The sequence below is a fragment of the Camelus bactrianus genome, chromosome 16 (assembly GCF_048773025.1).
Source record: "Camelus bactrianus isolate YW-2024 breed Bactrian camel chromosome 16, ASM4877302v1, whole genome shotgun sequence".
NCBI lineage: Eukaryota > Metazoa > Chordata > Mammalia > Artiodactyla > Camelidae > Camelus > Camelus bactrianus.
In genome coordinates, this window is record NC_133554.1 from 42657484 (window position 1) to 42681285 (window position 23802).

Here is a 23802-nt window from a genome sequence, read left to right on the forward strand (position 1 = left end):
CTCCAACCTCCGTATCCTAACCCCATTATTGGTTTCTGCTGGTCAGTCTGATCCGTCCAGCCTCGGAGACATTGCCTCAAACCTTCAGGAAGCGGGAAGAGGAAGTGCGCAAACGCACTGTTGACAGCACCCGCCACCCGAGCTGTATTTCGTTACTTAGGAAACAGCCAATCAGCGATCTGGGCGGTGACCAATGGGAAGCGCGCATAAGCCGACCCGACTAATTTGAACACGCGGCGCGGGCCGGAGGTTGGCGCGGGTGGAGTGCGTGTGCGGGGCGCTCTCCGGTGGTGTGGGTTTCCGGTCTGCTGAGGCGGGACCCGGCAGGGAGCGGCGACCAGCGGCGGGGAACCGATAAAGGGTAAGCGCTGGCTCACGGCGGAGCCGACCCCGCGAGCTCCTGCACTAGGGTCTGGACGCGCGGAGTCTGCAGCTGGCGGCGGAAGCTGGAGCCCGGCCTTTTTTGTGCGGGACACCAAGGTGCAGCGTGGAGACCCATCAGGTCCTGGGTGCCTCTCTCTGAACAGGGCGGGGGGCGGTGCGGGGAGCATGGCGCTTTCATCCACACCTGCACGGGAGATCCGCACCCTCTGCTCATCTGTACAGGACCTAGACTGGGTCCGCACGTCTGCACCACGGCCCAGCCCTCTGTACATCCGCTCTGGGAAACGTCTGACTGCTCATGCATAGTGTCCTCCTGCGCACTAGAACTTGAGTCCTGGGACTCCCTGCACATCTGTATGGTGTAGCTAAGACCCCCTCTGTACATTTATGCAGAACCGATTGCAGAGCTGTGCCAGGGACCGTAACTTAGTTACGCCAGCACCCAGTAAATATTTGATTGGATAGAGGAAAACCAAAGAACATCTGCATAACAGAAAAACCAGGCCTTGTGCTTTTGCGCCTAGGATGCCTCTACACTTAGCTTTGACCCTTTGAGGTACTGAAGTGACATGGAAAAGATAAGCCTGGTCTGTGTCACAGGAAATAGGAGGTTTTACTGCAGACATTGGTTCTCCTGGGAAAATGGGAAATCATGGGAAAATGCCGTATATTATACCAATTCTGATAATGATAGCTAACATTTATTGAGCACTTACCAGTTTTGAGTTAACTCATTTAATCTTCGCAATAACCCAACGGGAAAGATACTAATATTTACATTTTACAGATTGGGAAACTCAGAGAAGTTAAGCCTAGCTCAGAAGAGAGCATCCCCAAGTTTTCTGTATGAGCTTCTCCTTGATGTTACATTGCTTTCTCCTCTCATCACTCTTCTATTTCCTCTCACATCACCACGTCCCATACTTTAAACAACTGGCAAAGTACCCAGTCCTTCTCTGCATATTTCATGATTGAATTCCACCACCCTCAGAGAGATATTTTAAGGCATTTCAGTTTGTTGATTTTTATATTATCCAGCCCAGCTCCATTTACATTTTTTTAAAAGTGTACAAGTACTATATTTTTAGAGGTCTTTATCTGGCCACATGGCAAATCTAAACAATTATCAGAGTATTGTACAAACCATATTCCATTTTCACAAGCAATTAAGTTTATTTTTTTAACTTTTTTTTAATTGAGTAATAGTTATTTTACAATGGATCAAATTCTAGTGTAGAGCACAATTTTTCAGTCATACATGAACATGTATATATTCATTGTCACTTTTTTTTTTTTTTTTGCTATGAGCTACCACAAGATCTTGTATATTTTTCCCTGTGCTATACAGTATAATCTTGTTTACCTATTCTGCATTTTAAAATCCCAGTCTGTCCCTTCCCACCCCCCGCCCCCTTGGCAACCACAAGTTTGTTTTCTATGTCTATGAGTCTGTTTCTATTTTGTATTTATGTTTTGTTTGTTTTTTGGGTTTTTTTTTTTTTTTTAGATTCCTCATATAAGCAATCTCATATGGTATTTTTCTTTCTCTTTCTGGCTTACTTCACTTAGAATGACATTCTCCAGGAACATCCATGTTGCTGCAAATGGCGTTATATTGTTGGTTTTTGTGGCTGAGTAGTATTCCATTGTATAAATATACCACATCTTCTTTATCCAGTCATCTGTTGATGAACATTTAGGCTGTTTCCATGTCTTGGCTATTGTAAATAGTGCTGCTATGAACATTGGGGTGCAGGTGTCATTTTGAAGTAGGGTTCTTTCTGGATATATGCCCAGGAGCAGGATTCCTGGGTCCTACGGTAAGTCTATTCCTAGTCTTTTGAGGAATCTCCATACTATTTTCCACAGTGGCTTTCCTTGCACAAGCAATTAAGTTTAAAATACAAAAGAAAAGGAAACAAACCCACTTTTGGATATTTTTAAAATTAATTAATTTTTGTGTGGTTTTTTTCGGGGGGGAAGGCAATTAGGTTTATTTATTAATTTTTAGGAGAGGTACTGGGGATTGAACCCAGGACCTCCTGCATGCTGTGCAAGCTAAGCATGCACTTTACCCTCCCCTCTGGATATTTTTTTGGAAAGATGTTTAAATAACTCAAATAGGATATTATATTTATAATTAAAAAGCAATTAGTATGGAATTAAATTCTCTGATTAAAGGAGAAAACATAATCCATTAGGCACAGAAATAGAATTCAATACAATTTAATAACCATTTATGATTTTTAAAAAATAGTAAACTAGAAATAGATTTAAATTTCGTTAAACCAACAAAGAGTGAAATAATGGGAGCATTCTCTATAAAATCAGGAAAGAGACAAGTTGCTCACTATTTCTGCTTTCAATATTGTATCAGAGATCCTAGCCAGAGCTATAAAAAAAGAAAAATAAAATGGTTAGAAAGGAGTAAACAAAACTATCATTAGTTAGAGCCTATGATTATCTATTCAAAAAACAAAAGAACACAGCTCCTTCCTCCGCACCACCACCCACAGAGAATACCAGTGGTCTTTGGACATTTTTTCTGTGAGTACTGAGGTAAGAGGACATAGGAGTTGCAAAAGCCCAGGGACAGAGCAGAGCAGCCTAGGATGAAGAGTAGTACCTCTGGTGACAGAACAAAGCCAAGTTCTGGCCTTGCTACTTACCATCCACATGGCAATTTGCTTCCTGTGCCTCAGTTTCCTTTGTAGAGTAGTAACAAGTTATTGATACAATGTAACAATTTTATCAATAACTACAGAATGAAATTGTTGTGAAAGTTAAATGAAACACTTGTAAAGCACCTAGCCTGGTGCCTGATACATAGTAAGTACTCAATAAATGTTTGCTATCATCTTAATTGTTTTTAGGCTTTTGGATTCAGACTGCTTTTCTCTGGCCTTTATTCATTCATAGGATAAATATTATACAGCATCTACTGCATGCTGGATTTGGTGCTAGGGATCTGGGTTGCACAGACTGTATCAGAAGAGGGTCCTGCTCTTTTTTAACTTAAAGACAAGAAACATGATGTGTGAGCTGTGAAGGAGCGATGAAGGGGACTACAGCAACCCCAGAAAAGTACCATATCCAAGGGCTAAGCACCTTCCCTGCCTTCCCACTTCCCAATGTCTGCAGGCAGATCCCCTCAAGTCCTCAGAAATTCTTCTCCAGGGGCTTCTGAGGAGCTTGGGCTTACTCTCTCTGTCCTTATGAGGGTGGGCAGAGGAGTCTACCCTGAAAACAACTGAATCTTGGCTTCCCATCCCCAGCTCAGGAGCGAACTAGCCTCTGGGTTTTAATGAGATGCCCCGGGTTAGAAACAGGACGTGACTGGCTGGCTCAGAACCCTGAAGATCTTATTAAAGAATCATCTCCCTTGTACTATGGGCTGAAATGCTCTTTCCAACCGAGGATCAAAGCAAACTTGACAAACGTTCTCTCGTTAATCTCCCATCCCCCTGGGGCAGGAGCAGATCAGTAGCTGTTCTCTCTAGCTCTCAAAGTGGAGAAGCTGATATGACATCGAGGTGGTGTGGCTGGTGGAAAGACCTCCCCACCAGTCAGAGGCAAAGCAGAGACCAGGACCCAGGTGTCCTAGCTGCGGCCACGCCAAGTGTCACCGTAACCCTCCCCACCTCCCATCCCATGCCCCCAGCACTGTCTCGGGAAGAGGGAAAACATCTCATTAGGCAAACAGTCTGCCTTACTGGCCCTCAGGAGGCAGAGAGGAGAGAACTGTAAAGGTTATGTGCACACTGCTGCCAGTGCCCTTTTAATTTCCTGCTTAGAATGTTAGACTGCTCTATGGCTTCTCCTCAGCTCAGACCCTCCCCACGGGGAGCTAGGACTGCCATTAAGGCAGGCAATATAGACTCAGATGGTGGGGCCAGGCACCTCTGCCTTCACTTCTCTGGTTACAAGGGTGAGGTTCCCTGGGGGTGGGAATGTGGGAATGGGAGACAGGAATTCTGAGTGTTGAAAATTAGGTCCAGGCAACTTATCTGAAAGTGTTTGCAGAATGTATAATGTTAGTTACATAAAGGGATTATAATTATTATACAAACACGAGGGACTATTACAACAATGCGATCATGAGAGCATAATATGTAATGTCATTATAAGGCAGTATAGCAGGCTCCATGGTCAGACCGCTTGGGTTGGAACCAGGATTGATCACTTACTACCACTGGGATCTTGGGCAAGTTGCTTAACCCTCTCTGTCTCAATTTTCTCATTGAAAAATGAGGACAATAATAGTATATATCTTGTGGGATTGCAATGGAGTTGAAAGGAGATGAAACATGTAAGGTGCTTAAAACAGTCCCTAACAGAGTGGGCACTTACCTATTGTGTTTATTATTGTGGTAGTCTGATTACTGGGGCAGGAATAGAATTAATCATACACACTTAAAAAGATAATTATTGGTTGATATCTTAATTTTGTTGGGGGAAGAAATTAAGAAGTTTGGAAGTGAGGGGCAGGAGTTTGAAATTAACTCAATTCTGCCTCATTCCCCAAGGAAAATATGAGTTGTTTGCTGGGGTATTAGATAGAAATCCCACATTTCTTTGCTGAATGACCTTGGTAATTATGACCCTTCAACAGGACCTAGTCTTTCCTAGGAAAGCATTCATCTATTTATATTTATAATTCCCAGGAACAACCCTTGTTTCTTGCCCTTGTTAATATATCCCTAGACTTGGGCTGAACTTTTCCAGGACATCTGTGACTCCTGCATTCCAGAAATTCCATCTTTACCCTTGGTAGGCTGGCTTGAAGGAGAAATGGAAAATGCATAGAGAGATCTGAGGGGAACAAAAGAGGGAATAGGTAAATAAGCTTTTAGAATTACTACCAGGGCAACATTAGGAAATCTATCCATGTCACCCTCTATATTAACAGACTAAAGGAGAAACACTGTGTGATCATCTCAGCAAGTGCCAAAAAAGCATTTGATAAAATTTGGCACCCATTCCTAGTGGTTAGTGGAGGGTGGGGAACTAAATATAGGAGAGCTAAAAATAGAAAGTAACTAGCATTATTTGCAAACTATATCATCATTTAATTGGAAAACCTAAAAGAATCAATGACAATCTATTAGAACTAATAAGGAAGTTCAACAATGTGGCCAGATACAAGATCTGCATATAGAAATCAGTAACTTTCCTATGTTCTGGCAAAATGAATTAGAAAAATGTAATTTTAAAAACAGCCTATTTACAATATAACAAAGACTATGCAATAAATGGTAATAAACCCATCGAGAAATAAACAAAACTCATGTGAGGAAGACTATAAAATTTTAGTGAAGATTATAAAGTTGTGAATAATGAAAAGGGATACAATATTCTTAGATGGGAAGACTTGATACTGTAAAGATGCCATTCTCATATTAATCTATAAATTCAAAATAATCCCAATTAAAATCTTAGCAGGATTTTTCATAGAACCTCATAAGCTGATTCTAAACTCATATGCAAGACAGGATGGCCAAGAATAGCCAAGAAAAAGAACAATGAGGTGATATATTATAGAACCACAGTTATTACAACAGTGAGTTACTGGAAAAGGATGGAGAGAACAGAATGGAGAGTCCAGAAACAAGTTCATGTTTATATAAGAATTTAGTTATAAGTGGCATTTAAATTAGTGGAGAAGAAATGCACTATTTAATAAACAATCTTGAGATAACTGCTTACCATTTGGAAAGAAAAGATATTTAGAAATATTCTCATACCATTCACACACACAATTGCATCTGGATAAACATCTAAATGTAAGACAGGAAAAGCATTAGAAATATGAGGAAAGTGTTTATTACTTTAGGAAAGGAATCTCTTCTTAAATAGGACATAAAACCATAAAAGAAAAGGTTGACACATTCGACCATTTAAAAATTGGACTTCAGTATGCCCAGGGTGGGATTTTTTTCAAGAATGCACAGTTAGTTTGATAGCAGGTATAATATTGAATAATTTACCACATCAACAAAATAAAGGAGGAAAAAAAACATATAAACGTATCAGAAGATCCTCAAAGGACATTAAATAAAATTCTAGACATCCCTGATAACAACTCTGAGTAAAATAAGAACAGATGAAATTACTAATATGACAATGACAATTTGTCCAAAACTAATATCTAAATAGTGAAGCGCTAAAGCCATTTCCTTAAAGATCAAGAATAAGACACGGCTGTTCATTAGCATCATTACCATTCACTGTTTTGGAAGTTCTAGGGAATGCAGTCGACAACAAATGAACTATTTGGTGTAAGTATGGAGAAGAAAAGATAAAAAATGATTTTCTGATCCATAATTGTATACTCAGAAAACTCAGTAAGCTCTAATAAAAACCAGTTTTGGGGGAGGATATAGCTCAAGTAGTAGAGTGCATGCTTAGCATGCACGAGGTCCAGGGTTCAATCTCCAGTACCTCCATTAAATAAATAATTAACCTAATCACCTTCCCCCCAAAAAAAACTTTAAAAAAAAGGATTAAAAAAATAATTGAGATTAATAAGACAGTTTGAGGGTGACAGGTATAAGGCAGATATATAAAAATCAGTCATGTTTTTCCACACTAGCATTTACCACCTGGAAATGGAGAATGGGGGAAGGTGTTCCATTCATAAGAGTCACTAAGTCCATAAAGTACTTGGTAATTGTGTTAAAAGGACAATTACAGAACCTATCTGAAGAGACAGAAAATATTATTGAGGGAAATAAATATCTGAACAAAGGCAATAGCCATCTTCTTGTACAAAAAAGTTTAATATAAAATAAATATGTAAATTTACTATAATTCCAGTTGTAATCCCAGTAGCATTTTTTTGGGAGGGGGGTGTTCTGGGAAGGGGAATGGAATTGATAAAATTTTCTTAAAGTCAAATAGGCTGAATAAATGACTGAAAATAGCCAAGCAAATTGTGAAAAAGAAAGCTAGGTGGGAGAGAGGTGGGTCTTCTGTAAAAGAATGGAGTGGAAAGAGTGTGGTGTTGGCACAGGAGTAGACAGATTAGTGGAACATAATAGAAAGTCCAGCAATACGCCTTGGAAGAAAAATATAGTCATCTGGATATGGCAAAAGTGGTATTTTAAGTGAGAAAGTTATTTATTAACTACTGGTGCTGGCATCAATACTTTTATTCTCTTGTATAAAGTGGAGAGCAGCTGTGGGGAGGAGGTGGAAGAAGACCCCTGAGTGTAGGCTGAGGGGGCACCTGCTCAGGCCTGGGGTTGGACTGGTCCTAATCTCTGTCATGTCTCTGCCCAGGTATTGCTATGGTCATGGCGGTGGAGGACAGCATGGTGCAGGTCGTGGTGCGGGTACGGCCCCCCACCCCGCGGGAGTTGGAGAGTCAGCGGCGGCCTGTGGTTCAGGTGGTGGATGAGCGGGTGCTAGTGTTTGACCCTGAGGAGCCCGATGGGGGCATCCTTGGCCTGAAATGGGGTGGCACCCATGATGGCCCCAAGAAGAAGGGTAAAGACTTGACGTTTGTCTTTGACCGGGTCTTTGGTGAGGCGGCCACCCAACAGGACGTGTTCCAGCACACCACCCACGGCATCCTGGACAGCTTCCTCCAAGGCTACAACTGCTCAGGTGAGCCCGCCTCCCCCTCAACTGGGCACTGGTTGAGGGGGTCTCTGGCCCTTGCATTCTCTGTGGGTCCCACTCCATTCATTCTTCTCCTGTGTGTGGGCCACTCTGCTGGGCCCTGGGATACAACAGCAGATCAGACAGATATGGTTCCTGTCCTCTCCATACTTACAGTCTAGAGGGGGAGAAGACACTAATCACACAATCACACCCACAGGTATGTGGTTATAAACCGAGCTAAGTGATATGAGGGAAAGAATTGTGGGCTTTCTAGAGAGGAAGCTACCCAGGCTGGAGAAGGCCTCCCTGAGGAAGGGATAAGCTCCCACCCATGGTGGAGACCCCTTTGCCCTCAAGTCCACAAACCTGTAGAGGGATCGGGACAGGGACATGGAGAACTCAATAGGTGTGGTGCAAACAAGGATGCGGGTGGGTGGGAGCAGTGGAACCATACGAGCGGAAGGAAAGGAGAGGGGCTTGCGGAGGAGGGAAGGGGTAAGCAGGTGGAAATGCACCAGGGAGCCCCTGGAGAAGGTGGATCTGGCCCTGCCACCACCCTGCTCCCTACTCTCTCCTCTGCAGTGTTTGCCTATGGGGCCACTGGGGCCGGGAAGACACACACCATGCTGGGAAGAGAGGGGGACCCCGGCATCATGTATCTGACCACCATGGAACTATACAGAAGGCTCGAGGCCCGTCAGGAGGAGAAGAGATTCGAGGTGCTCATCAGTTACCAGGAGGTAGGGCTGTTTGCACCCCAGGATGGGGCAGCCCCAACCCTCATTCTCACAGCCACCTGAAGAGGGAGTGAGTGGAGAGGGTATGTTGGGGAGAGGGTGTTAGGGAGTGGGCAGATGGGGACCCAGAGGACGGACACAGCTTGGAGAGAGACCACATGCCAACTGACCCTGCCCATCCTGCTGGCAAGGTGACATTACACAAAGTGCCCTCACCACGGTATGTGGTTCGTCATGCTTCCCTGGCCCAGGGACTCAGCCCTCCCTGGGCTCTAGGGGAGAGGCTTCCTGACAGGCCTCTCCCTCCCATCTCTCCCCGGTCCCTTTCTCCTCAGGTGTATAATGAGCAGATCCATGACCTCCTGGAGCCCAAGGGGCCCCTTGCCATCCGTGAGGACCCTGATAAGGGGGTGGTGGTGCAAGGACTTTCCTTCCACCAGGTAAGAGATTGGGCTCAGGTGGGATGAGCAGCCCTTCTGGTCCTCTGGGATCCCCTCACCAGGCAGTTTGGGGGTGTCATAGATCCTGCAGTGGAGGTGGTGGTGATAGCAGGTGGGTAACTGGTCCTGAAGAGCAGCCCACTGCTGGGGGAAAAGTCCCGGCTGGGGCGACCAGAGCCCCCTTCCTGTGCATCTCCTCTGTAGCCGACCTCAGCTGAGCAGCTGCTGGGGATGCTGACCAGGGGAAACCGGAACCGCACACAGCACCCCACTGACGCCAACGCCACTTCCTCCCGCTCCCATGCCATCTTCCAGGTGAGAGGGTCACGGGCCAGAGCCTGAGGCTGGGGCTCCTGAGGCCCAGTGCCTCTTCATCCCTGCTGTCTGCCCCCAGATCTTCGTAAAGCAGCAGGACCGGGTTCCAGGCCTGACCCAGGCCCTTCAGGTGGCCAAGATGAGCCTGATTGACCTAGCTGGCTCGGAGCGGGCGTCCAGCACCCATGCCAAGGGAGAGCGGCTGCGGGAGGGAGCCAACATCAACCGCTCGCTGCTGGCCCTCATCAACGTCCTCAATGCCCTGGCCGACGCAAAGGTAAAGCTGCGCAGAGCCAGAGTCCTCCCCAGGACAGCACCCAAGTGCCCGAGCCAAGGCTCCCTCCCTCCAGCCCTGGACCAAAAGCTGCTGAGTCCCAACCTGGGTCTGTCTAGTCCAGCCACCTCACCCCACACCCACCTGCTGTCCCCAGGGCCGCAAGTCTCACGTGCCCTACCGGGACAGCAAGCTGACCCGCCTACTCAAGGACTCCATCGGGGGCAACTGCCGCACAGTGATGATCGCTGCCATCAGCCCCTCTAGCCTGGTCTACGAGGACACTTACAACACCCTGAAGTATGCTGACCGGGCCAAGGAAATCAAACTCTCGGTGCGTGCCAGCTGGGGTGGCCTGGAGTTGGAGTGCGGGAGGAGACCCCAGCTGGCAGGAAGAGGGGACAGGACCTCCTGGCTTCCTCTGGTACCTGGAGTGAGCATTCCCACGAGGCCACGGGAAGAGTTCTCCAGCCTCTGTCTTCAGGGAAATTCTTTGTGACAAATGTGACACAGTCCTCGCCCTTAAAATATCATAGCACTGGGGTGATTGAGGCAGAATCGTCTCAAGAGGGATGTAACATAAGAGAGTCGCCGAGTGTTGACCCATGATCTTTGTCAGACTTGATTTTAGCAGCAGGCCCATATTTTTGGCAAAACAACATAAACACCAACATATAACACAGATAAAAGCAGAGTTGCTCCAGGTTCCCTGCCTCCTCTAGGGAGCTCCGGCACTCCTGGAGCCACTGCTGCAAAGCCCCTGGCCTGGTCAGAGTGTGTTGGTCCGGGAGCCAGGGGTCTTGGGTTCAAAGGCAAGCTCTGCCTCTTGCTATGTTAGGCGAGCCACAGCCTCCCTGTTTCCCCAGTCGTGAGGGTGAGTTGCGGGAATGTGAGTGAGGTGCCTAGTGCAGTGCTGGCCATTTGTTGCCAACAGCTGCTTTGAATGAGCAAACAGATTTCTCCCCTCCCCTGTGTCCCCATCTCAGCTGAAGAGCAACGTGATCAGCCTGGACTGTCACATCAGCCAGTACGCCACCATATGCCAGCAGCTCCAGGCTGAGGTGAGGAGCCCGCCTGGGGATCTTGGCTGGGAGGCAGGGCGCCCAGGCTCAGGGGCAGGAGAGCGAGAGACGGAAGCACTGGAGTGTGGCCAGGGCCCTCTGCCTGCTCTTCACCTCCTGTGCTCACCTGGGGCTCTGGGGGGGGGGCTGGGCTGCTTCTTTCCAGGTGGCCACCCTGAGGGAGAAACTCCGAGTATATGAGGCAAGAGCCCAGGTCCCACAGCAGGACCTCCCACAGTCCCCCAAATCCAGCCCTGCACATCAGCTGTGAGTTCTGCCTTGCTCATCCTTTCTCCAGCTTCTGGAGGGCTAGGATTCCTTGCTTCTGTCCTGGCACCTGGGGTTAGGGCTTCCCACTCAGTGCCCAGCACCCCGATTACCACCTAGAATGCTCTGTGTCAGAGGAGTAAATCACACCCCAACTCCTATAAGCTCCTATTCAAAACAAGGTGCAGTTAAGGGATGGGTTTCAATGTTTCCTAAACCAGAAAATCCCTGACTCCTTCTCCCACCCTCAGCTACTGCCCATGTGTTACCCAAGCACCCCCCACTTATGGACTCTGTACCACCGGGAACCACAGAGACCCTGCCCCTTCCCTGCTTTGCCCACCTGACCCTGCTTCCTGCCTCTCAAATCTCTCCTTCCCCTCTTAGCCTTCCCAGCTGCCCCTCACCATCCTGCCTTCCCAGCCAGCCCTGCACCCCAGAGCTCCGCCCAGGGTCAGTGGTCCTTCAAGAGGAAAGCCTGGGGACAGAGGCCCAAGTGGAGAAGGTCGTGGAAAGGAACTCTTCAGACAGGGAGCAGCCCCTAGAGGACAAGGATGAAGGCCCAGCTGCGGAGGTAGGACTTGGAGCTCATGGAATATTGGAAGAAATTCTTGGAAGAGATGTGTCGTCCCCACCCTCGCCCCAACTCACAGGTCCCTTCAGTCCTGGGTTCTCCACCCAGATGTCTTACATCTCAGTCCTTAGGAGCCTTTCAGATCTTGTGCAGGAAGAACTATTCTGTCAGATCCATGTGTCTGGAAGTAGAGAGCATGTGTGTTACCAGAAGGGGAGCAGGGAGGGAGGACAGTGATGGGGAGAGAGAGATCCTCTACCAGGACCTGGTCATTCTAGAAGCTGTCATTTCCACTCTTGGAGGAGGGACAGGTTTTAGGAGCTGCTTACGTAGAGGGAGACCGTCCTCATCCCTCTACCTATGACTCCCTCCCTTTCTAGGTTCCAACCCAAGTGCCAGAGCAGAACCTCAGACAGCCATCACCAGGGTCCCGTGACCCAACCCTGCAGCCCAAGCCAGTTGTCGACCACCTCTTACCACAGAACCTGGGCAGGGACTGTTCTAAGCAGTAGGTGCCTTCTTTCTCTCCTCTGGGGTCCAAGGTGGGAGGTAATGGGTTCCAGGCCTCTTGGAGCAGGAGTTGGTGCTAAGTACATCACAAAAGCTCTGTTTCTGCTCTAGTTAAAGAGGCAAGTCTTTTTTCATCAATAGTGTCCCTTACCTGCTTTCAATAATTTGGTATTGTCACCTACTCTGTTTACTTACCATCTCTATTTATTACTCCTTGTAGCTGGCAGCTCAACAGGAGGGACGCAAAATACCAAATTCCACCCGGGCAGTCGGCCAGCGCCGGGTTAGGGCAGGGTTCCTGGGCTGGTGCTTTGCTTTCCAGTCTGAGGGCCAAGCTGCCCGCACTTAGCAAGAGGGGAGCAGCCAAGAGAAGCTGGGCAGCTGCAGAAGGGACAGCCTTCCTGAGTCAGGTGTTCACCATGTGTCTTTATTAACAGATTGGCTGTGGCTATTTCTTCTCAGAAGTAAATACAAACTATCACCCAAAGCCAAAAAGAGAAATGGCTTTTGGACTATTCTTTCGGTGCTTAACAGAGAGGTGTTGCTCGTATTTTTTTCCTTGGCCCTCAGAACATAAATCCCTTGCCACTTAGCTTTGCTGCTGCCAAACTTGCACCCCTCCCTCCCCAGCATGCTTTATGCTAGGCAGAGTATTTAAAGCTTCCGGACAGAAGGGCCTGTTTAATTTTATTTCTCGTCGGGGAGTGTCTGTTCCCGACTCAGCAAAAAATGCTGCAGCCTGAATAATCAGCGGCTCATTATCTGTCTCCTGCTGCTGACTCCCCAGGGCCCCGGAGTGTCAAGGATGCACTGGCGGGATGTCCCCTTGGCCCCCAGGGAACAACCATGGGCTCCCACTGATAACTCAGGGTCTCTCTGCCTGGAGTCCCCCATTTTGAGGAGAGAGGACACCAGGGTTCTCATTTCTGCTTTGCCTCTGGCTTTGTGGTCTCTGACAAGTTGCTTCAACCTTGGCTGTGATTTGGGCATCATGGTCCTTTTTCTACCTACTTCTTAGAGCTAATAATAGATACAAATAAAATGTGCTGGAAGACCCCAAGTATCAGGGGCTGCAGGACATTCTAGATCATCTCCATACTTGGAAACACCCGGACAACCAGATAATCAAAAATAATTTCACTTTGGCTTTTGAATTTAGAGTCTTAGACCACCAGGGCACTGAGTAGATCTTAGATTTTCCAGTTCAGTGGTTTTTCAGAATTATTTTTTTTTTTTAGCAGCAAAGCCCTTTCTTCAAGTGAAATCTTATACTGAGGTCTAATATGTAGAACAGATAAAGCAGAGCTGCTCCATCTAAAATGTCCTCTGATGAGTTTCTTGAAACCTAAATTGAAAACCCATGATATAGATCAGCTCCCCATTTGCTGGGGCCACAGGGTGGGAGAGGCGGGGCCAGACCCCGGTCATCTGACATCCAGGCCAGTTCATTTCTCCTCAGATGCCCACTTTTCTCAGTGGCCTAATCTTCATATAATGTGAGGTGCACGCAGATATAGAATGAATTTCTGCTGTACTCTTTTTAATTTCTATCCTGCCTTCTTTCAAAAAGGCCTTGAGGCTGCTTTATAAAATGAGTTTGTGTTCCCTGAGCACACACTGAAAGCAGAGGAGGGGGCTCAGAGATGTCCAGGTTGCTAGTGCTGCCCGGGGATAAACGATTGGCCATGAATAATCCCCACCAAGGTAATTGTGTTTATCCTTTTACCATAGGTGTGCCTCACAGAAAGGAAATTTTCTTTATTAGAATCTAAATTTACAACATCAATAATCGCATTACCCTCGTAATTTCCCTTAAATAGCCCCTCAGTGCATGTGAAGTGTGTGTTAATACACACATACTCTTTCAGGATCCCAATCAGTAAGTGGAAAGCTCAGACTGATGCATTTTTGAGGGTCTCCTCAGATCTGAGATCAACACGGCCTATCTTATTTAATCTCCTCCTATCCTAACGAGGTAGATAGTATTATTATTATTGTAGAAAACAAGAATTCGCTAACATTATAGTGCTTAGTATGTGCTAAGTACCCTTTAAACACTTTATATGTAAAATAATCCATCTCATTGTCCCAATGACCCTATGTGGTGTCTGTCGTCCTCATTTTAGGGCTGTGGGCACTGAGGGTAAGTAGTGATTTAAGTTCACACAGCTAGGAGATGTTGGAGCTGGGATTTGGGCTGTTAGTTTGCCTTGAGCCTGGCTCTTCGCTGCTACCTTCCATTGCCCCTCCGGGAGACAGACTTACTCAAGATCACAGCACCAGTAGGTGGCAGAGCTGAGAGGAAACTCAGACCTTCTGAGTCCACTTAATGCCCTTTCCCTGCTTTCCAGGTACTGTCAGGGGACATATTTGGTGGCTAAAGCCTCCCTCTGTTACCTGTGGTCATCTTGGCCTTGGTCGTGGCAAGATGGGAGCCACGGCTGGGAGGGTGATGAGGCAAGGCTGCAGGGACCCAGGGGGCCAGCCCGCATGGCTTCTCCCCACACCTGGAGCAATGGGGCCCGGTGCACGGCGGAGAGGACCTGGCTGGGCTGGTCTAAGGCAGAGCGGGAATCCCTGTCCCTCTGTTCCAGGTTGGCCCTCAGGGTGCTGTGCCTGGCCCAGCGCCAGTATTCCCTACTCCAAGCAGCCAACCTCCTGACCCCTGACATGATCACAGAGTTTGAGACCCTGCAGCAGCTGGTGCAAGAGGAAAACACTGAGCCTGGAGGAGAGGCCTCGAGGGAGCCTGGCCCGGCCAGAGGGCCACCTCTGGCTCAGGAGCTGTGTTCAGAGTCAAGTGAGTCTCAGCCCTGCTCTGCTTCTGCCTCCTGGTGCCGTTTCCAAGGCCCAGCTGGTGCTGAGGGATGGCTGGGGCCTCAGGTGCTGGGTTATGGTTTGGTCAGAGACTAGACCCCTGGGATCATGGACTTCGGCAGAGAAGTCCCAGGAGTCATGAAGACCTGAGGAATCAGGGGCTCCTGCCTGTCTCCATGTCTCTCTCCCCAAATTCTACAAATTCTCCTTCCTTCTGGCCAATCCCTGATCTCAGCTCAGCACCCTCCTTCTCTCTGCCCAGAGCCTCTAGGATACTCTGGCCCCGTGACACGGACCATGGCGAGACAAATGAGTGGCCTCATACATGCTCTGGGGGTCCTGCCTGGGCCTGACCATACCCCAGCCCAGGCATCCCGGCGACCCGCAGAGAAGAAGAGGGGGAGACAGAGCCCCTCGGAGCCAGACAGCTCCCCAGCCCCGAAGCCTGGGACCAAGCGCCAGCGCCAGTCTTTCCTGCCCTTCCTGAGAAGGGGGTCCCTGCCTGAGGCTCAGCCTTCGTTCGGGCCCACCACTCCCCCAGGAGGAAGGGCCTCCTCGTCCAGCCATTCCACTCACTGCTGCCCAACCACAGTCATCAAAAGCCGGGTACCCCTGGGCCCTTCTGCTCTGCAGAACTGCTCCACTCCTCTGGCCCTGCCCACGCGGGACCTCAATGCCACCTTTGATCTCTCCGAGGAGCCCCCCTCAAAGCTGGGTTTCCACGAATGCATCAGCTGGGACAGTGTTCCCCAGGTGCTGAGCAGGTGGGACCAGCCCGTCATCCCCAGGTGGGTCTCCCTTCTGGCCTCCCTGCAGACCTCCCCTAAGGGAGTCAGGGGTCCTTGTGCAACAGTGGTGCTGCCAGAGGGAATGGAAGACAGCCCCACACTTGGAGCTGGGACTCTGCATCTCTTTCCCTTGGTCTGACCAGAATCCAGGCCCAGGAGAGCAGAACATGCAGTACCTGTGGAGGTGTTGCTTCTCTCGGGGGCCCTGCCTTATCTGGACTTCAAAGCCACCAGCTTCATGCTGATCTGTGACACTCCCATGAGTGGCTCAGAGATTCCCCTTGGGGGTGGTCAGCAGGGAGCAGGAGATGTGGAGGGGAGCCCAGCCCTCTCTGTTCCTCCACATCACTCGGGCCTGCTCTGAGTTCTGTGCCCCACTGAGAAATCCCTGTTTCTGCCACTTCCACTCCCAGGTTTTACCCTCCAGCCCAGCAGCTGGAACTGGGAAGGGAATCCTGAGAAAACTGTATTCAGCATTTTTCAGTGAGAAGATTAAGCTCTCACTTTTGCCTTTTGCCCACCTGGCAGGGTAGGGGAACAGGAGGGTAGGGGAACAGTGACTAGCTCAGGACAGTCCAAGGCCAAGTACAAGTGGCAGACTGACCTGGACTCGGGAGACCAAGGGCAGCAGGATGCCCACCGCACCCCAGCAACCCTCCCACAGCCCCAATCACCTTTCAGTAACAAGCTCAGAGCCAGGCAGGTGGAAGGGTGAAATTGTTTGAACTCCAGTTCCCCGGATGCGCCAGAAACTGACATCTGGATGTTCTCCCAGAACAGGCCTGTCACTCAACTGTCAGCCCAGGCCGAGTGAGGCAGGGAGGGGAATCTGCCTCTTAGTGGGAAGAAACCTCAGAGGTCATCTTGTCTAACCTCCCTGCCCTGCAAGAGGGGGCTGGAGGGAGGAGGTGCTGGCACCCTTTTCTGGTTCCCCTCTGATTTGCCTCCCTTCATCTTCCTCCCTCCCCAGTGGACCCATGCCTCTGTTCACAATGAAGGGCCCCAAGCCAGCATCCTCCTTCCCTGGGACCTCAGCCCGCAAGAAGAAGCGTGTTGTCAGGTGAGGTTGGGGCAGTTTTGGGGGCAGAGAAAGAGCTTTCACCAGACCAACTACAGCCCTGTGTGTGTGTCTCTGGACCCCTTGATCCAGCAGCAGTGGGGTCTAGTGAGCAGGGCCAGTATCTGGTTGTCTGACTGAGGTTCACTTGGTTCTTGCTATTATAGGATTATTCTAGAGATGAAGCATGTCTCCCTCCTTTGGTAAAGGCCACAGGCCTCCTCTCCATGAGGGAGACATTCAGTGTTCACTGGGTAATCCAAGGAATGGCCTACCCACCCCATCACCACTACTTCCCTCCCAAACCCCACTCAGCTCCCCTTCCCCTGCTGCCAATCCTGCCTTCAAGTCTGGCCTTGAGAGTTCCTGTTGGTGTTTAGCCTCCCCCTGCTCTCATGGCCTGGTGTCTAGCTCTACCCCCACCCCCAGCCCCCTGCAGTCCAGAGGCATGGCTGTGACCTTCCCACCTTCCTTCCTTCTCTCCCATAGTTCCTCAGTCTCCCGGTCACTGGGAGTCACCCGGGGCCGCAGCCGCATCGCCCGCCTCCCCAGCAGCACCTTGAAGAGGCCAGCTGGGCCCCTGGCAATCCCAGGTGACTGGCATTTGGGGTCAGGGATGGTCTGGACCACAGTGGCTGATGACAACCAGAAATAGGAGGGGACAGGGTGGGCTGAGACCCAGATGAGAGGAGGACCTGGGGACTTCCAAGTATCTCAGGGACACTGATGGGATATGGATGGGGAATGGTGGGACACAGCCTCACTTTTCTCCTTACTCCCTGCTTCCCCCCATCTAACTGGCCTGCAGAGCTCCCCTCCAGTCCCCACTGCCCTGGAAACTAGAGGAGCCAGAGGAACTGATGGGAGTCGGGGGAGTACTGTCAGCTGGGAGTTGCTCCACCAAGGTCCCTGAAGCCACCTGCACCAGGAGCCCTGACCCACCTTCCTCAACTCGGAGCAGCTAATGCCAACACCCTCTTCCTTTATTAACACTCTTTCCCCTGCCGCTCATTCTGCTACTTACCCTCTTTATCAATCTCTTGTTACACTCAGCTTCTTAGCCTGTATATATTCATTTGTGTGTTAGTGTGTTGCTATTTTAAAAGGGGCTGCCATCCTTCCTCTCTAGTTTATTACCCTCTCTGTGCAGGAAGGTGGCTTTGGGGGGCCTTTATTCCCCATCCCCATCTAACACAGGGCTCTGTGCAGTGATGGCCACTTTTCAGTAGAGGTGGGATGAGCATGGGACGGGGGTGTGGGGGAGTCCCAGCTTGGCTCTTCCTAGTTTGAGAGAGAGCGAGAGAGAGATGGAGGGAGAGAGGAAGAGAGAGAGACAGGCATCTTCAGCCCCATCCCCCCAGCCTGGAGCAAGAGCCCCAGCCCCATGCCACAGTCCCGGTGATGATGCAGATGGTGGTGCTTTGATTTCCACGTGAAGATAAGCTTATTGTTTTTACCCTTTTGTAAACAGGATACACACTCAGTGTAAAAAGACATGTAAAGAAGAAAGGGAAATTCAGCCTTAATGCTGGTGGTCCTAGACATAAGAAGTGTTAATACTTGGGTTTATATCCTCTGATCCTTTATTTCTGCATGTATACATTTATATATATATATACACATACACACACGTGTAGATATAGATATATTTTTTTATTATAATGATTAATAAACCATCTCCATCCTTGGTGTGTGCCTCTCTCTGTACACTTTGGTAGGATAGCAACACCTTCCCACTCTTCAAGACCTCAACTTCTGGGTTTAAAAAACATTCCCCTCTGCCTGCTCCTGAAGCCTTAGGTTTGGGCCTAGGGATGCCCCATACTCCGCAGCCCCATCCTCAGCTGAGGGCCTCTGCTCCTTAGTGGGTAAAGAAGCTATCACACCCAGAGGCCTGTTCCATCCTCCTACAGCCTGGGCGTGGGTTGCTGGAGTCCTGCCATCAGGGAAAGAGCCATAGTGGTCCCCAGGCTCCAAGCTAAGCCCCAACTTGCTTGAACCCATTGCAGTCTTCCTCCCACCAGCTTCCGACTCTCCTCTCCCCACCCCCGTTCGTGGCTTTCCTCTCCTGTCACTTGGATTGTGACAATTCAACCCAAGTTTACCTCTGTCTCCCCAGGAAGATGTGGCTGGCTGCATGAATGAATAGCGTAAACAAAATTACAGGAGTCTGTGTTTAACTTGCTTCTGAAAACAAACACGTTAAAGGCATTTAGCACTTTGTGAGTGGTGTGTAAATAATGTGGCTAATTTCAAATGAGTCCTCACTGCTCTGGGTGGAGGGGCGCGGCGGCCTCCCCCTCTACTTGGGGCGCCCTCCCCACTCAGTTCCTCCACATCCTTTTGGAGGAGCAGAGAGGAGACCGCTGCGTTTTCATCAGCTGCAGGCATCTCACGAAACTCCACGACCTTATGCAGCATAATGAGGAAATAGACAAAGGTTAACCAAACATGCCTGGAGTTAGACGGTAAGTAGCAGCACCAGGATTCAGACGAGGGTCTGGATCTGTGCATGACACCAACCTGCTTCCCGTTAGAATTGAGCAGACATCATTTCTTTCTGAGGGCCCTCCTTTCCAATTAGTCTTAATGAGTTTTTTTCCCCTGTGTACCACGATTCCCACAGAAGCAGTCACAGCCTCACATCTGTAGCCCCCAGCGGCCTGGTGTGGTGCCTTGACCTCAGGAGGCCTCACTGAGTACTGGTTGGACTCAAATTGAATAACTTCCCCATTTCCTAGGGCCTTCACATATATTATCTCATTTGATCGTCACCATCACCCCTGCAAGTACAGAGGCAGCAGGAGATGGGCAAGGCGGCTGGTAACCAGGGCCAGGAGGGCAAGTTTCGCACCACAGGCTCCACTGCATGAGGCAGAATCCGCTTGGGCTGGGGGCAGCTCGCAAGGGGAGGTTACTCTTGACAAGGATGTTCTGCAGTCGGCCATCCGCTCAGCAAACATTTGTGGCTTCGTGGTGCAAAATGTGCTCTCCAGTGACCCATTAAATGCACAAAGACTCTGCCGATGAAGTTAAGCACGTGTGGCTCCTGCCCTCAATCACGGGAGGTCGGGCTGAGGGGAGGAAGCCTGGCTGGTCCGGGGAGCTGGCAGGGGCTGAGGGGGGCAGCGAGCTGACAGCCAAGCTCCCAGCTGACCTCCGTGGGCAGCGATGAGGCTCTGAGATTGGATTGTTCTCACATAGAGTCATCCGTGAGAGGCGGCAATCAATGGTTCCCCCATCCACTGTGGGTCCGCCTGCTCCAAGGCCCCCTTCCGTTTCAGCCTGCTTCTTCCACCTTGGGGCCCTGGGCAGAGCCCCTCTCTCCACTTCTGGGACTTTAGAAGTTCTCTCTTCCAGGTTCTTTGCACCAACACCAGGCCCCATAGCTCATGTCTGGACTCCACCCTGGGGCCCAAATTCCTGCCCAGTTCAGAGAATCAGGCTCAGTGCCAGGAGCTACAGACACAGAACAAGACATGGTCCCATCACACAGAGACTCAGGATGGAGTCCTTGTCACCTGAGTGTAAACCCAGACCTCCGTCAGTGTTGGAATCTGTCAAGAGGAGAGGACTGGGCTTTTTCCACTGGGTCCTCCCCACCACCAGCCATCGGCTTGGCTCCCATAGGGGATTTCATGCGGAACCTCCTTGGCAGCTGCTAATTTAGGTGTACTGCCTCCCAGATATCTCCCTGCTCATCTGCCTCCAAGTTCCCCAGAATGTCCCTTTGGCTCTCGGCTAGGTTTGGTTAGGATCCTGGCTGTCTTCCCCTCCTCTATGGTTCTTTTGTGAAGAGGGACCCAGGAGGGCTTGCAATGAAGTTTGTAGCGGGAGGAAGGGGCGAGAGTCACCCTCAGCGGCCTGGAGACCATGGTTGTGTTTTCCAACTCACCCCTGGAGTCCCCTCGGCTCGCCCGCAGCCCTGCCTCTCCTGGCTCATCCTGTCCATTTGGAGGGTCACTGGATTGGAAATAACAGGCTGCCCGCTAGCCCTCTCTCCCCACCAGGGACACATCTGGTCCTCGCCTCTCCCCCTCCCAAAGGGACGCAGTCAGGCAGGGAGATGGAAGGGAGTGGGGAGCAGAGCATATCAGGGAATGCAATCAAAGAGCTGGTGTCAGGGTTAGAGGCTGGGAGGTGGGGGGCAGGCTAGAGGGAGACTGGCTGGGTGGGGAGAAATGGGGGGAGCAAGTGCCCAACCTTATTAACCCCAACGCAGCAGCCTAGCCCCTGGGTCTGTGAAGTCACCTTCACATGAGCTGATGCCGCCAATGGCTGAGGGGCCAGGGAAGAGAAGGGGAAGGAGTCTGGGGGTTCAGCCGGGAACCATTCTGTAGCCACAGAAGTTGGGCTTTTCTAACCAGCAGAGCCTGGCTGAGGATGGGAGAAGGAACTGTCCTGGCTTGGGGCAGCCGTCTTCCAACAGAAAGGAGAGACAAACCCTGCCCTCAGGGTGCTCCCAGCTGACAGTGAACCATGGGTTCTCATATCAGGTGGCTCCCATCCAAGGGGAGAGAGCGGCTCCTGTCTGTGGGTGCCTGAGTTTGAAGGAGGAGACAGACACTATCTTTAGGGGGCTCCCAGTCTGATGAGAAGACATAGGTCTAGCATCAGGAAGTCCCTATCTGTCGGGGATGGGGTGTCGTGTCCCTGGGAAGCCTCAGGCTGAAGTGCAGTAGGGACCCACACCCAGGACAGATGTTGACACACTAAGAGCTTCCCAAGCCAGTGGAGCTGTGGGCCTCAAGTGTAGAGCTGGGGAAGGGCAAGGATGGAGGGACAGAGCCCACTGGGGGAGTCGGGGAGGTGAGAAAGCAGGGTGGGGAACAACCTCTACTGAGACTCCTCCAGGACATTGGGACATAACTCTCACATGTCCCCTGAAAGACCCAAAGCCACAAACAAGTAGTAGTCTGGGGGCAAATGGCACTGACTCCCAGCCTCTCTTCACTGGCTGCTTCCCCACAACACACACACATTCTGTCCACACCGCCAGATTACTGTCTTTTGTGGAGTCCTGCCTACACTGTCACTGCCCAACCCCAATGGAATCAATGGGACATGGCAGCTCCCCTGGAAGACCCAACTCCCACCCCCCACCAGGCCCACCCCAACACAGATATGCCAACATAGAAACAGGTAAAGCACCCAGTAGGTGTTATTAAATGAAAGCTATGACTTGTGGAGCACCTGCTGAGACCAGGGTTCATGATTTTTTTCCTCATAACTACCTTATAAGTGAGTATGTAGAGTCCCATTTTACAGATGTGGAAATAGAGACTCAGAGAAGGTTCCTGAGTTGGCCAAGATCAGACAGCTATTGAGTGGCCATGGCCTTGCTCCAGCCCCTAAAGGGCACTGCCACAGCAGTCAGAGGCACACCTCTGGGTGGCGCACATTTGGGTTTTCGAAAACCTGCCTACAGCTGTGAGACCAGCTTTCTTCCTGCCTCCAAAGGGCTCCAAATGGCCAAGACGCTGCTCGGACCTGGGCAGCTGAGCACTGCCATCTAGTGGTTACTGGGGCTCCATTCCCTTCCTCAGGGATGGGTCACGGGATAGATGGACTCAGCCGTTAGCAAGGGGTTGGCCAGAGACCCATGTTCTCTCCATCCCACTCACACGGCTGACCGCCATGCTGTGCCAGGCACTGGGAGAGGGGCAGGGGCACAACCAAAGCCAGTGGGCAGAAGTCGAGGGACAAAAGGGTGTCCAGACATCCTCTCCCCACAGCCCACAGCATTCTGCTATCTGGTCCAGAAGTCAGTCTAGGGACTGGCCTGAGGCTGGAAATGATGAAGCCCTCTGACTGGGGAAGCAGGAGAGGAGGCGCCACAGAGAAGGGGCCCTGAGCCAGGCCAGCAGGGTAGGGTAGAGGTGGAGGCTGGGAGCTGTGCCCGCCTGGGGCAGATACGTATCATAATGTGATCTAGAGCAGAGAAAGAGGGACATACTTGGCCAAGAATAGGGCTTGGTTACAATAATGCATGTAGTGGAAAATCATGCAGCTGCTAAAATGATGATGTAGATAAATATTTATTGATATGGAAAGATGTTCTCAACATATTGTTGAGTGAAAAAAGCAAATTACAAAATAATTTGTACCGCATGAGGCCACTTAAAAAAATTGATTTCTATGTACAGAAAAAATCTGGTCATGTTTATATCTCCAGGTGGCAGAATTATGGCTAATTAATTATCTTGTTTTGTTAATCTGTGTTTTCTGATAGATTCTCTATGTGGACATCTTCAGATAGTAAAGGGCTGAGTGTGGGGATGGTCTGAAGATCAGATGGGGGTTGAAGAGGAAGTGAGAGGGCCTGGGCTTGTGACAGGGGCTCAGCGAGGTGGCTGAAGGGGTGAAGAGGGGACCTCATCTGCCGCTGCTGGAACAAGCCTGTGTCTCACAGACAAAGGTACAGTGACTGAACATCCCTGACAAGCCCTTCCTGCTCTATTACATCTTTTCCCTCCAGGACCGCTTTGCGCTCATTTCAACTAGATTTCACTTGTACAAAGAGAGAAGGCCAAACACTGTGACTTGCCTGGCAAGCTGGAAGGACAGCCACTCCTAGCCACGGAGAGAGGTTGGAACAAGGGTTTGTCCCCCAGTTTTGTTCTTTCTTTAACCCCACCCCCACGTGGTCCTTCCCTAGCTCCCCAACCCGCAACAGGATCAAGACACTGGACATTCCTCCTCAAGATTCCCCCCTCCCCATGATACTGCTCAGGTCCAGGGTCAGAATTAGGGACTCTCATCTCTCTCTCTGCCTGAGACTCATGGGGAAATCTTGGCAAGCAGCCCATAACACACCCAAATGAAGAGCATCTCTCAGGGTGTTGGAGGAGGGGGCATTGCCTGGAGAGGAACTCAGGGGATGAGTTGGCTCTGAGGGCTGGGGAGGGGGGCAAGTAGCCAGGCCTTGTCTGCAGAGCTGGAGACCTGGCAGTGCTGGGCTACCCCCCACAGC

The 23802-nt window shown here is 50.1% G+C and overlaps 1 protein-coding gene across 1 annotated transcript; it reads left to right on the top strand.

Annotated features, from left to right (window-relative positions):
* The first annotated feature begins 213 nt into the window (after window positions 1-213).
* Window positions 214-18518, top strand: KIF18B (kinesin family member 18B). Its single transcript, XM_045519992.2, has 16 exons — window positions 214-361; window positions 7666-7992; window positions 8572-8729; window positions 9062-9166; window positions 9371-9481; window positions 9561-9758; window positions 9913-10089; window positions 10742-10816; window positions 10983-11083; window positions 11471-11657; window positions 12038-12165; window positions 14762-14967; window positions 15247-15772; window positions 16743-16832; window positions 17319-17422; window positions 17638-18518. Exons 2-16 carry the CDS (start codon window positions 7674-7676, stop codon window positions 17670-17672), a joined length of 2520 nt encoding a protein of 839 aa, XP_045375948.2. The 5' UTR covers window positions 214-361; window positions 7666-7673; the 3' UTR covers window positions 17673-18518.
* Window positions 18519-23802: the final 5284 nt, after the last annotated feature.